We start from the raw sequence: 13,848 nt of genomic DNA, 5'->3' as shown, positions 1-13,848 counted from the left end.
AGCAACAGGCCTTTTGCTCAGTATTCTATTGTTACTTTGATGTATTGCAAATCAAACCACAACTATGTTGACAATGATGTTTAAGAAACAAAACTATGAAGCTATTTCCATAAACAATGTCTTGGAACAGAAACATTATATAGGGTATTAAATAAAATTGATATTTAGTTACTAAATCAGCTGTGGAACTTAATAAAAGCAATAAAACCTAATTTTAAAATAAAATTCTTAATCACAGCATACTATTCCAAGGGTCCAATGAGTGAAGTCCTCAGTCAAAAAAAGCTAGAAAGATTTTAAACTGCTAAATATTCAACAAATTCTTTGATATAGATATAGACATATATCTCTGCAAAATTATTTTGATCTGCTAAAGCTACATGAAATCCTGACAACCTTGAAAGTGAAATCCTGACTTTATTGAGATCTGTGAATATATTTCTAGTAGTATGAATGCAAAATCCACAGTTTTGTTTGTTTCACAGGTCCAGCTGAGTCTGGAAGGCTCAGAAATACAAAAATAGCTCAGCTTTGGGAAACACAAGCAAGCTCCCCTGAATGAATACTGCAGTGCCTCAATTCATGTGAAATACACAATTTCATGTCGATAAAATTTATCAATCAAGATGTCATTCAAAAAGGATTATCATATATTTTAATTTGATGTTTGTGTTTAAAATTAAAAGCCACAATAATGCTGATATTACACACATATTTTGCTGTAAATCTAGATTTGTATGGCTCTTACTGAAAGAAAAGAAGTAGTAATGGAAATAGCAGGAAGTCTGGCCCATCCATTCTTCACTTCAGCTTTCAACTTCAAATATATAGCTGCCCTCTTCTCTCTCTTACTGCTTAATGCCAACAGTTTTCTTCCAGAATGCAATCAAATAAGGAACTGTTGCGATCATTATCCTGCATGGGATTGAATATATAAGGCCTGGGTAAGGGTTAATCTCAAAAAGTTTTCGGTTGTCACCTCTGTCATCATGAATTCCCCTTAAGCTGAAGGAACTTCAGCAATGTCTCATTCAGGCTGAAGTGCTCTTTTTAAAGTAGACATTTTCAAGCAGATACAATTTCAAAGTACTTTCCTTGAGTATTTCAGTCTTTGGAGTCCTATTGCTACTTTTTATCTTAGGAAACAAGGCAATAAAATACATTACAAGTTAATCAATCTCAGTTTTACTGATGTAATGTGAAAAGAAGAATGAAAGGGGGAAGGGAGAACTGACGGCACATCCAAGGCTGATTGTATGTTTTCACAGATCAATTTTGCAAATTAAAATAATCCTTAAAATAAATTCATTCAGGGACAAATTTTCCCAACACAAAACTGACAACAGAAAGTTTCAATGAAAGCCACATCCCTTAAAGTCTGAAGTTTCCACAGGGCTAAAAGCCACTAAGGTGAATTGATAGAGATGATCAAGAATTATACCTGAAGCACTGAATATTATTGGACTTCTGTTCCCACCTTGATGTTACTCCTGTGCCCAAGGAACTCGCCTAAGCAGGCTGACTCATGTAAAGCAAATAAGAAGTCAGAATTCACAAGTCATATGATATAATTTTTCAGGTTTAAGATATGTTAGGCTCACTACTGACAAAGGTCTTCCACTTCTTCCTTCTTTGGCCTTCTGCTCATTGACCAGAGGACACATGGATCCAGATATGAAAGGAATCAAGAAAAAATTATTATTCTCTTGATTCTCTGCTGTAATGAAGAGTTCTTACATATCTGCTCTGTTCTACATATCCTCAGGAGCAACATCCACATCAACAAAGCCACTGGGGTGAATCCAAGCTGTCTGCAAAGCCCATCTGGTTCCAGCAGGGCAGGCAGCATGATCACCACAAGAGTGCCAGAAGTACAGCCAAATACAAATGACACCCAATAGTTAAGCATGGGACAATTCCTCTAATAGTTATGGGAAATTAATGGCATCCATAATGAAGCAGGCCACAAATGAAATCTATAATAAATGAAATGTTAATAATATGGTTTTTGTGGATCTGGGAATTGCTACCTACAGCTATAAGTAAACTGTGTGAGATAGGACAGGAAATTTAAAAAAGGATTACAGAGAAGACAGTGAGGAAAATCAGGTCTTCTTGTTAGAAAACTTACTTTGGAAGTCCTTTCAAAAATTACTTATTCATTATTTCACAAACTAAGTTTTCTTTCTACATTTTCTTTTAAAGAACCAAAGACTTGACATTCCCTACATATTAAGGGTACTTCCCTCACTATTTCAAAGTTCCTCAACTGATCTCTATTCTCCAATTCCAATTTAGAGAACAAGAATAATAATTTTGTGCATTTTTACCTTTTGAACACTATGCTTGGGGCTGATAAACATTTTCTCAGTTGTTAGAGGTAAGAAAAATAACAAGCAGTTGTCTCCAAATCTTAACCAGCACAGCAAGAAATGCAACCCAGCCTAATGGGTCTGATGAAATGCAAGATAAAACAAATTACTTACAAATAATATGGGCAGAGAAACAACACCCAAGAACACAGGAACTAGATTAATCTTGCAAACACCATCTGAGCAGTCAAGAAAATTATACTAAGCTTATTTATAACTCTTCTTAGAAACCTGGTTTTCAGGTTATCAGGCCACAATAGTTTTCAAAGAAAGCCTCTCCCACATGCTTTTTGCTTGTTTACCTTCTCCAAGGGTAATTCTCAAATATCCTTCGTTTTCTTTTTCTTGCTAATTTAAGTCTAAAACCAAAGCCCTCTGTCTCAGATAACTTATTTTTTGTGTGTATATCCTGCTCTCTACAAACTAAGTATTAGATGGAAACTTTCTTTCTTTTGTATCACCACAAAGATTTTCCAGGGACTAACCAGACATGACAATTTTACCAATGGTAGTTCTTTGATAAAATTGAAGAGAACAGCTCGATAAAATGATGCAGGTGATGATTTCATTTTTCACCATTTTGTGAAATGCAGTAGAGGCCCTGGAGCTATTCATCTGACCATGAACAGTGCTGGCCAGAACCTTCATACCAAATTTGTCAGTGAAAAATCCTGTTTCATGAAAGTACTGTGAGACATTGTTCTTTCTTAAGTGGCTGTTCAAGAGAAAAAAAACAATCCCTTATAAATTAAATATTTCATCCTGGCATCATGCCTTATCAACTACACAACTGTATTGGCTCCATTTCAGTTCCTTTTTTTCATGTCTACTCTCCAACACTGTTTTAACCCATTTTCCAATGAGGTGTCAGATTCTTGAGGTCTCCCATCCTGTAACACAGTGCTCATGGGCAGCTGCCTACACAGAAATGTACACATCAGAGCAATCAGTGGGATGTGTGCACATCAGAGGCCATCAGCCATGGATGGACACATTTCCTTTCTGTGATCCTGCCCAATATCCCCATTCACTTCTGGGACCCTGCACTGCAGAAGTCCTTCAGCAAATTAAAAATCACCTGTTATTACTTTGAGTTTGGTGAGAAAAGTAAGTTCAAAAGCACAGGATGGCCAGCAGAAATATCTGAAGTGTGGCTAGCCACATTTACCCATGATACCATCAGCTAAACATGATAGCATAATAAACACTTTTCCAAGCAGGGTTGAGAAGCATGGTTGAAGGCAAGCTTGACCTGCAGAGCGATGCATAGTGCCAGTGAGAGGGTAGTTAGAACCACACCATGCGCAGCCCAGGACCTAAATGCAGGTTTCTCTCACTACACCTGACACACACAGCTCTATCACATATCCATGTATACTATACAGTGCAAATGCAGGCAGATAGATGTGTTCATGGAACATGTACATCATGTTCCCAGGGGAACCCCCCACCCCCTTGGGAGGAGAAGAAGGCATACTGCTGGAGACTTTTGGCATTATGTCTTCCTGAACCAGTGCAAAAGCTTGTTCCCAGATCAACCAACCTTGAAACATTTATTTCGAAAATGATAAATACGTATTCAAACACATTTGCAAATATTTATTTAGTATCATTTTAAAAAAGAAACAAATAAAACCAACTAACCAAACAAAACCTACAGAATCCCAATTGACTAACCAACCAAAAATATCTACCAGAACGTTCCAACCAACTCCAGAATCTAGTTGTTAAGAAAAACGTTTCTATACAAGACAACTTATTCTGTAGCGCCACAAGAGGACACTCTTGAACAGTAGTTTTTCTTTTTAGTGAGGACAGGTGCTTTACAAGTTATTTTGTAAACACAGATTTCTGATCTCCAGCAACCCAGAAGATAAGGACATCTCTCATATTCACTAAACCTTACTTAAGCTGAAATTTCAGGCAGTAAATAATAAAGTTTGTTATTATAGCTGCGTTAAATTTTTAGATAAACTAACAGCTGTAGCCCCTTATTTAAGTTGCATTAACCTTGGTTGATAGAGCTTCTTAGACTCTGCTCACAGCTTTTCTCTGAAATCATATAATGTATTTTACACTTTAGTTACAATGTTGGAAATGTGCTGTTTCCATATGTATAAAACTCTGGTACTAATATCCGTGTACCTTGTCTTTAATGACTAGAAGCAACTAGGCATGTATACTTTTTTAAAAAAATACAGCTTGGGAAACAAATTTTGAGAAATGTAAAATTATGTTCTTAAAATTAGAAATTGTATTAAATAGTATTGAAATAACTGCAGTGACCTTGCTTCACAATTATTTTAAAGACATTGGGTAAAACCTTTTTAGATGGAACAAAGCAAGTGATTACAATAGGTGAATTATACCTTAAAACACCTGAGGTGATGTACCCAATATTCCCTTTGGGACAAAAGTAAAAGAAAGAAATAAAATATCTTGCTTCTTTATAGTTAACTCAGTGGAACAAGTGTTTACAACAACATGTAGAATCTATCTCCATTTTGGTCTTTATATTACCTGCAGTAAGTCCTGGGGCTTGAACAAGAACAAAAAGGGAAAAATAGTGGAAGGATAAGTTAGCATATCCATACATCTCAGTAGTGAACAATAGACTTTAAGACAGCTGGTCACGCTGGTTACATTCAGGTTAAATGTGTTTCATACTTCATTTTAAAGTTTAAATGAAATTGAAAGATGCTGTTATCCAAGCTGAGTAGGACTTTAACACATTTACCAAAATGGTTAGTTATTTTGGGGGGAGGAGAGGGACCACAAGTTGCTATTCAGGGGTGCTAAATTACTTTTGGCTTTGACTTAATCATGGCAGCAATTAAATAGGTGCAGGAGATCCCGATTGCCTGAGCCTTATCTGTGTGTCTGGCTGTGGGTTATTCTGCTGAGACTCGTTTAGATCCTCCATATCTCTTCACTGGTTTTGGTTCAGTCTGATGCACTACTTACCCTTAAAACTGCTTTTCTCACATTACTAGCTCATCTTTGATTCTTTGCAGCATTTCCAAAAGGCTAAATCCGCCACACACTCACCCTAAACAGGAAGGACTGGGAAAAAGAAAACATAGAGAAACTCACAGTAAAAGAACCCCTGCACACCCAGTTTATAGCTGATAAGACCACTGTGGTTTTTCTAATTTCTACTTCTTGTTTTATAGTCTATATGGGAGCCAAACACTTGGATAAATACAGCTGCAAATAAGATTATACTCCTCACTTTGTGTATCTTTGGAGAGAATATAAATACCATAATTATCAAGGCTTTCTCGTGTACATTCAGAGTTTTAAAATGTTTAGCTAGATGTGAGGTCTGCTTTAACTCTCAGTAGTGATTTAGGTTTGATATATTCTTTTATTTTAGGTTGCTACTTTGTGATGCATTACTTGAGCTTCTTGAGGAGATTTCAGAGTTTTGCTGATGAATTTTCACTAAATGCACTTCTTGCTGCCCTGCCAAGAGAGTACTGATGACACCAGAAGTCAGTGTGCAAAGGAGAGCCATAAAGCCAAAGCTGTTACTCAGAGGCAGCAGTGATACCTGCAGAGCCAAAATCTCTGAATCAGATGTTTTCTAAGATTCCTGATGTTTTATAACATTTCTGAGAGTGCTATTATAGTATAATTGTCTATTATTGTGGGTTTTTCATAAATATAGCAGAGTATAGACATATACTCTATATATATATATAGCTGCAATGCAGGCCATAACAATTTGCACGTATTATACACTGTTACAGGCTCTAAGAAGCTGTCCAGCACAAAATATTCAGGAATAAGTTGTACCTGTTTTACAGTTCAGGGGATATGCAGAAACTTAATACAATTGTTTGTACATCCAGGGTGTGTACTAAATTTGCACCTGAGAGGTGCAAATTCTGAAAGCAGAAGAGAGGCTTTGGAAATGACATTTTGACAGGTGGAGCTCTGTGCTTTGTGGAGTGTAATTGCCTAAACCAGAACAGCCAAGGAGACTTTGATCAGAAGAACAACATACAGTAGAAATTCTGTTTTCAGTTTCTGAGCTGCCTTCCCACATAAAACGTGCCTGCTGTGCTATTGTAAGGGCACTCAAAATAGCACAGCTATGGGGCACTATGACAAGGGCTGCTCAGACATTAAAAGATTAGTCCTTTCTCTGAGCACCAATAGCACTTCAGCTCTTTAGAGATGTGATGTTTTGTCTCATTTCTGAGGTTCCAAAACAACTTTTTGGGAAAACAATGTGTGTGGGAAGGGGCAGGGGGAACCACTGGAGATGATGCCCCATACATCTGAGACTGCAAAATTGTGGGAATATAATAATGGTCTTGAATATATAGTAAGTAACATTTCTGGTGAGCTGTCCAAAGAAAATACAAGTCAGCTATACCGGCTTAACAGTAGCTTGAAATTTCAAGAGCAAGTTAGATAGTTATGAAGCAAAATTGACTCAATCTATTTTTCACTACCAGTTGATACTTACTTTGGTTTTGTGCCAGTTAGCACAGCAAAGATATTTCCCTACATTACATTTGTTATTACAGTTCCCTGTGGTTATATCAGGATCTCAGGCAGAAACGGCACCTGCCATGAGCTATGCAAAGCCAGTGGTGACGATCACTGTGCTACTGAGTTGGGTATATCCAGTGGTTATACACCTTCTTATACACCTTCTGAGTGAGGATTACAGCTGTTTACTTAGCTTTCAAGATGAGGATTTAAGCAAACTTGGTGCTCAGAAGCCATTACTTTGGTTTTGGCTTTGCAGAAGTCCTTTTTTTCCCCATACCCAAAGTGTATGCCATTGTGTGCATATAGCCCTTTCTCAGGAAAGAAGAACCTGAAGATTTGAGAATCTGAAGATCTGAGAAAAACACATTAGATGACATTTGAATTTCTATTGAGAGGTTTACTAAAAGCTAATTCAAAAGTTCCTGCAGCCCTATTTAAACTTCTCTTTAGGGAATTATTCATGTGCATAATACTAAAACACAGAAGATATTTTAAAATGGATTTAGAACTAGACTTTTCAGGAGACACTAAATGCAGCTGAGTTTTCATTACTAATTTGATAACATATATAGTATTACAAATGAGAGGCTTTCCACATTCTTCTGTCTACAGTTTTTTCTAGAAATAGGAGCCCTATTCAGTCAACATATTTAATCATTCTTCTATCAAAGAAATACTTGGATATTTGAAATATTTTGATATTTTTTCTTTGAAAAGAAATAACTATATAATTATTGTACATTTAAATTTATATTTAAATCTTTATGTATGATTAAATAGATTCAAATATACTTAATTATTCTTCAACCAAAGATATGCAATATATTTTATCTGGATTTTTAGTCCATTTAAACCAGTGATGTTTCTTCATCTTTTACAATTAGCAATTAGTAGGTAATATTTGTTCATCATGACACTGATGAAGATTCTAGGGGGCCACTTTGCGTCTCCAAAGTATCTGCCATCTTGTGAGCTCAACAAACATTTCTTCAGTGAAATTAAAAGTGAGCTAATATGGGAAAGGTCAGAATGAAATAAATAGAACAGGTAATTTTTCAAGCACATGTTGAATTTTTATTTTTATAACTACATATTGTACTCTGCCCCTATGTGATGCTGAAGCAGAAATTAATGCTTTATTGCTCTTCAATGTAACACACAAGCACTGAGCTGTGGTTGGTTACAGCAATTGATGCATGTATCATGAGTGTGATAAGTTGTGCCACAGCTATAAATTCATACTACATCCTTAAGCATCACAGGGACAAATAGTGTCCATGCTTTCTAGGCGTGAGCTACAAGACTTGTGGGCAAACTGTGAACCTTTGCAACAGCGCAAAATGTAATCACTGCAGGGAGTTCCTCTGGCTGAGGTGAACATCAATCACCTGCCTTAAGAGAAAGAAACTCCAAGAAAGATTCTAAATGTCACAGCAGCTCCCTCAGATTTCTGAGGATAAAGGTGATGAGGGAATCGCCCTTGTAAAGGGGCAGAATGAAAGACGTAAGACTATGGGATCAGTCTTGTAGCACGGCATTTAACAGCCATGACTGTTATCATTTAACTACCGTTCAACTATTTCTTCTTTTTATTCTTGTTCAGGCCACAGGACTTACTGCAGGTAACATAAAGCTGGAATCTTCACAGAGTGTCTCAGACATACTTTTTTCCATATGACAGGACAGCTTTAAGGAAATCTACAGCAGGTCTATGCAAACAGAAGAGAGAATTACTTCCTTTGGGATTTAGGCACAACAAAAGCCAACCCAAGCAAACAAAATGTTAAGAAATGTACCTTGACTTCCAGATGAAGTTTCTTGCCTTCCAGTGCTTGTGATTCTCAGTTTGGTCAACACATCTGCTGTCAAGGACCTGCCGAAATGCAGCCTGATTTTTTCAAATGCACCTCTGACATGACATTTCAGTGAATTGTAATTTTAGAGAAATTTGTGTGATTGTTCAGAAAGAATTTATGGCAAATGCTGAGTTTCTACCCAAAGTAAAAATAATTTGTTTTACAAATGCTACTTTCATAACTTATAGTAGGGACTTCAGAATACAAAGGGTGTTGAGGAGGGTATATTTTATTCTTACATTAAAACAGGAACACAACCTCTTTTGAAGGCTGTATTACAATCTACATCCTTTTAACTGAAATAAATAGGTCTACTGTACTATATAGTTCTGATTTCTTAAATTTCAAATTCCCAGAGTCTATTTAGATTTTGGCACTTTCTATACAGTACATTAATATCTTCATCTAAATGTTTTATGTGCTCAGGAAGTAGCTTTTATTTCTCTTAGCTTATATAATTATATTAATTATAATCAATTGCTTCATTGCAGACTGTGCATTTCTTACCAAATACTTTTGCTCTATCAGAGCTCCAAACCAATTCAATGTAAGAAAGCACAGCGTTTCCTAAGTAACACTCTAGCCAGACCTGCCTCTGAAAGGTTGCAGCCATATGTCCACTGCCAAGGCCTGACTGTAAAACTAGCCTCTCAGTTTTCACTCTGTGTGTAGCCATTGTATCTCAGGACTCTGACTCACTCTTACGTGGTAACCAGGCAAACCAATAGTCTCTTGGTAAATAAGCCTGATGCCGTGTTAATAACATCCTATTTTAAAGTACCTTTTAGTGCCTTACCAGCTGATCAATAAAGAAAATCATATTGAAAGCATTGTAAGAGTCGTAAGAAATCTGTACTGTATTATATTCCAAGTACTTTGGGAAAAAAGAAAAAAATGTTATTTCTAGAAAATCTTTCCCCAGAAGAACTATTGTAACTACAGAAAGCTTTTCTCCAGTGTAATTTTATTAGGGATTCCTGCCATCATATCAACATACAAAACAATCAGGATGTTGACATATAGAAATGTGAAATTCACTGTACAAAGATAAGGCTCAAGTTACAGGTATATTTTCCCCTTACACTCCATGAAATAAAACCATTTTTAATTCTTCCCAGAGTTGTGTTTATAAATGTTAGACAAACCACAAAATAGATTTCAAGTACATAACATTTTACAATATTATCCAAGCACAGACAGAAATACACAATACTGTACCTATAGACGCTCCATAGTCCAAGTCTGTCATCTTTACTATTAAAAAGCTGCTACTCTTTCTGAATGTGCCCAGCTCTATCCTTCTGTGTATGACATGGTCCTGGCCTTTAAGTTGTAAGACTCCCATGACTTTTAGCGAAATTATTTTGATAGAACAGAGAATATCAGGAAGGAAAGGTGAGAATTTTAAAAGGCCAGGTCTGAATGGATGCACATGGTTAGTAAATGCAAGCACATGTGCACACACACTTGCATTTAACCCTAGATAAAACTTCACTGCACTGCACAATTTTTTGAGATTATGGTCTCATGCAACATGAGAAAATGAGCATCATAAAATGAGCTATTTTCTGACAAGCGTTAAATCAAGCACTAAGATACTCCTACTTCTGGGGTGCTGTAATTCATAGGGACAAGACTATTGTATCCAACCTTTTTTTTTTTTTAAGTGATTATCAGACTTTCTAGGAGGTTGTATGGAACCATGCCGTCACAGTCCAGCAGGATGTCTGTTCTCACAGCCTTCACCACTAAAAACAGCTTTTCTAACCCCTTTGTATAGCAACAATGCAAATGAAGAATTTCTGGTTAAGACCAAATGTCTATCTTTGTTCACTCTCCATTTCTATTCACCTGAATGATTATTACCTTGTGGGAAAGGATCATTTAGCTGCAAGTAGCACAGGAAGAAATAGACATTAAATAACTAATCATTAATGACTCTTCTGGGAAACAGATTAGCAAGGACAAACAAAGACAACAAAAAAACACAGCTGTTTAATTTAGTCTTTGTTGGAGGGGAGATGAATAGCAATCCAAAAGTTTTCAGCTGAGGAAAGGAACTCCTAAGCCCCCTAACTGTTCTGCCTTTTAAAAACTGGAGATTAGAAGGGAAGGAAAAATCTTCTCGGAAAATTGCCATTTTAAAACTAGACACTTGCAAAGGCTTACAAGAGAAAACCAAGCAAAAGATATTCCCTGATATTGAAACTAAAGGACTTTATTCAGTAGGAATTAGACATGTGGTTACAATGTCTTAAATGTACATCTAATAAAAAAGCCTCAAATATGTCTCCATAAATGTCTAAGCAGGAGAGTTTGAAGCCAAAATTTAACTTCCTTAATATGAAACAAGGCTGCACTAAGATTGTGGGAGAGGAGGAATAAATACTTTCTTGTCTTAAACAGAACCTCTGTGGTATATTTGAAGGCCTTCAAATGTTCTCAGCATTGACAAGATTTTACGTAAGTATATTCTCTAAGCTATATTGGAATACCTTTAGATATACAAATCCATGTTACACGAAACAGCATTAGATCTCATAACTGGGCTCATAATAACAAGGAATGAGGATAAGTATGATGCTATATGTGAAAGAAGCATATTAGTATGCACAGAAAATATGTTGTCTTAGAGATTAGTCATAAGGGCATCAAGCATGAAGATGCATCTCTTAAAGTGTTTAAGCCTTTAACTGTGAGCCAGTAGATTAATTTTATATGAGCTGTACAGCCTAATGCTTTGCTTTTTAAAAGAAGTATGAAAAATTTATTCCTTTTTCACCTTTTCATGTTATTTATGGTTTTTAAAAGTAGCTCACTCACCTACTGATTTATTTTTGGGTCATTTTTTTCTTTTTTTTTTTCTTTTTTTTTCTTTTTTTTTTTTTTTTTGCTACTTACTATTATTGTCTTCCATTATGTACAATAATCTACATTTAGATTGATGACTCAATCTTTCACTAAACATACTTGGACTATCTTGTGAAGACTTAATACAGAACTGATAAAGTGGAAGACAATCTGGCAGATAAGAGAAAGGATCATTTCAGTTCTGCTCACTTCCCCAAGCTTTAGAACTTTACTGCATTTCAGAAATTCTTTTGCATACTTGCTGTCATTTCACCTCCCCCAGGTAGCCCCTACTGAACTTGAGCGAACTTTCTGTGTTTCCCAAACACAGCCCCTTTGTATATAGCTACATTAAATTAATTCATTCTCCAGCCATAGTTTAAAAACAAATAATTAGTAAAACACTAAAAACACCCTACATGCCCCTCTGCATTGTTCTTACCAATGTGTACATTTAAATAACACCATAAGTTGCCTTTTACTAAAAATTTACCAAAATATCTTACACACATAAAAATGTAAAAAAACAAACACACAGAAAAAAAAAAAACAAAACCAAAAAACCCCAGCATAAACATTGTTTGTATAGGCATTGGTTAGAAGAGATTGTTGCACTAAGGAGTATATTCAAAAAGTTTTTCTTTCAGTATCATCAGTTTTAGTATCATGGATTGAAAGGTTAAGGACAATGAAACTTATTGTGACCCTGTCTTATATAATGTAATAAATGAACTGGAAGCCTGAAATGTATTATAAAATAAAGCTTCTTTTTGGTTATTGAGAGGTGACTGTATAAGCTGGTCACTAAACTGGCAATTTAAGTATGTAAAGGGAACTTAAGAACTGAAGAGTGTGTAATGAAAACCATACATGAAGTTATGAAGGCAGCTGCCAACAGATGGGCCCATGGGCATTATGGAAAGCTGTCACTAACTGAAACTTTGAATATAGCCCTTAGTTGTATCATATTCATGTAAAATTTAAAAGCTGCCCAGAATATCACGGATGAAGTTTATTTTGCAAGCCATCCACTGCCTAAGGGGGCAGTAATATTCAATATGAAACTGCTGAAACTCTGGTGTCTGACGGATTTCGTGAAGGAAAGAGATTTGAAGGTCCGACTCCAAGAGAACAAGGAAAAGGGGGAACACAAACAACAACAGTCCAAGGCCTACAAGGAAAAGTCTGGAGAAACTCTTCACAAAAGCATTCACCTCAATGTTGCCCATTAGAAAGTCATAGCTCCACCTCAGGGCTCTCCGAGCTTCTTTCAGTTCTTCCTCCTCTGCAATTAAAAATGCATTTTCATCTGCTTCAAGTTCCTCAAATGAATCGGTATCATCTTTCTCATTCTCCGCTCTTGGACAGGTATCAAAAAGCATGTCAATCTCATCATCAACAGGGGTGGGCAGCAAGCTGGCACTTGGATTGTATACCAGCTCTGAGATGGTTAAGGGTTCCTCGTTCATCTTCTCTTCCTGTTCAATGGCAAGATCAACATCCTTCCCAGTATCCTTTACTGGAGAGCTTGAAGTCACAGGTACTGAAATCTCCTCTTCCTTTGGTAGTTGGATACCTGAAAAAAATTAGATTAAAACAATGATACTAAATTTCTCACAGCCTGGTGCCAAAAGTCAGCCCTCCAACAGTATTTAACAGATATATGGAAAGAAGATTCTGCAATAATTTTGCATATTAAAATCAGACTGTACACTGTTATCAAAAACTGGAAAAGCTTTCTGAAAAGGACAGTATCTTTACAAAGCTGCAGTACATCAGATCTGCTTAAGAGGGTCCCACACAACTGTGGATGATAATAGTGTAGTGCAAAGTAGAAAAGAGAACAGATTATTTTCTACTGGTAACCTGACTTCTGGTATAAATTAATACCTACTACATGTGCAAATTGGTACTCTTTGGTGAATAATAATAATAACAATAACAATAACAATAACAATAACAATAACAATAACAATAATAATAATAATAATAATAAAAACAACTACCAACTCTCATTGCTTTGAGATGAATGAGTATAGTAAGGTTATAACTAAGGTTGAGAATGCAGCATGACATCAAAAAGAGACAACAGATGATCATGATAAATTGATGTTAACAGTAAAAAGGGCAAAAGGAGAGGAAGGTTAACATATGATATGAGGATTGGATATCATTGGAACAGGATTCTAACAGCCTCACTGATTAAAAAAGCTCCTTCTTGTGTCTTTTTTTTTTTCTGCTCATCTGTTTTTTTAGCTCTTTTC

At 36.0% G+C, this 13,848-nt stretch overlaps 1 protein-coding gene across 7 annotated transcripts in view; it reads right to left on the bottom strand.

Annotated features, from left to right (window-relative positions):
- Nucleotides 1-9,681: 9,681 nt before the first annotated feature.
- The window catches only part of FRMD3 (FERM domain containing 3), a 137,528-nt gene continuing 133,361 nt past the window's right edge, over nucleotides 9,682-13,848 (bottom strand). For 5 of the 7 annotated variants that reach the window (XM_086868913.1, XM_086868915.1, XM_086868916.1 and 2 more), the window contains one exon: nucleotides 11,529-13,160. In XM_086868913.1, the coding sequence (XP_086725039.1) occupies nucleotides 12,565-13,160 (596 nt within the window). In that variant the 3' untranslated portion in view covers nucleotides 11,529-12,564. Of the gene's footprint in view, nucleotides 13,161-13,848 lie in introns of all 7 variants that reach the window. The other 2 variants (XM_086868912.1, XM_086868914.1) reach the window with 1 other exon arrangement.

The sequence above is a fragment of the Cyanistes caeruleus genome, chromosome Z (assembly GCF_971803275.1).
Source record: "Cyanistes caeruleus chromosome Z, bCyaCae1.hap1.1, whole genome shotgun sequence".
NCBI classification, from domain to species: Eukaryota; Metazoa; Chordata; class Aves; order Passeriformes; family Paridae; genus Cyanistes; species Cyanistes caeruleus.
This window is presented reverse-complemented; position numbering and strand designations above follow the sequence as displayed.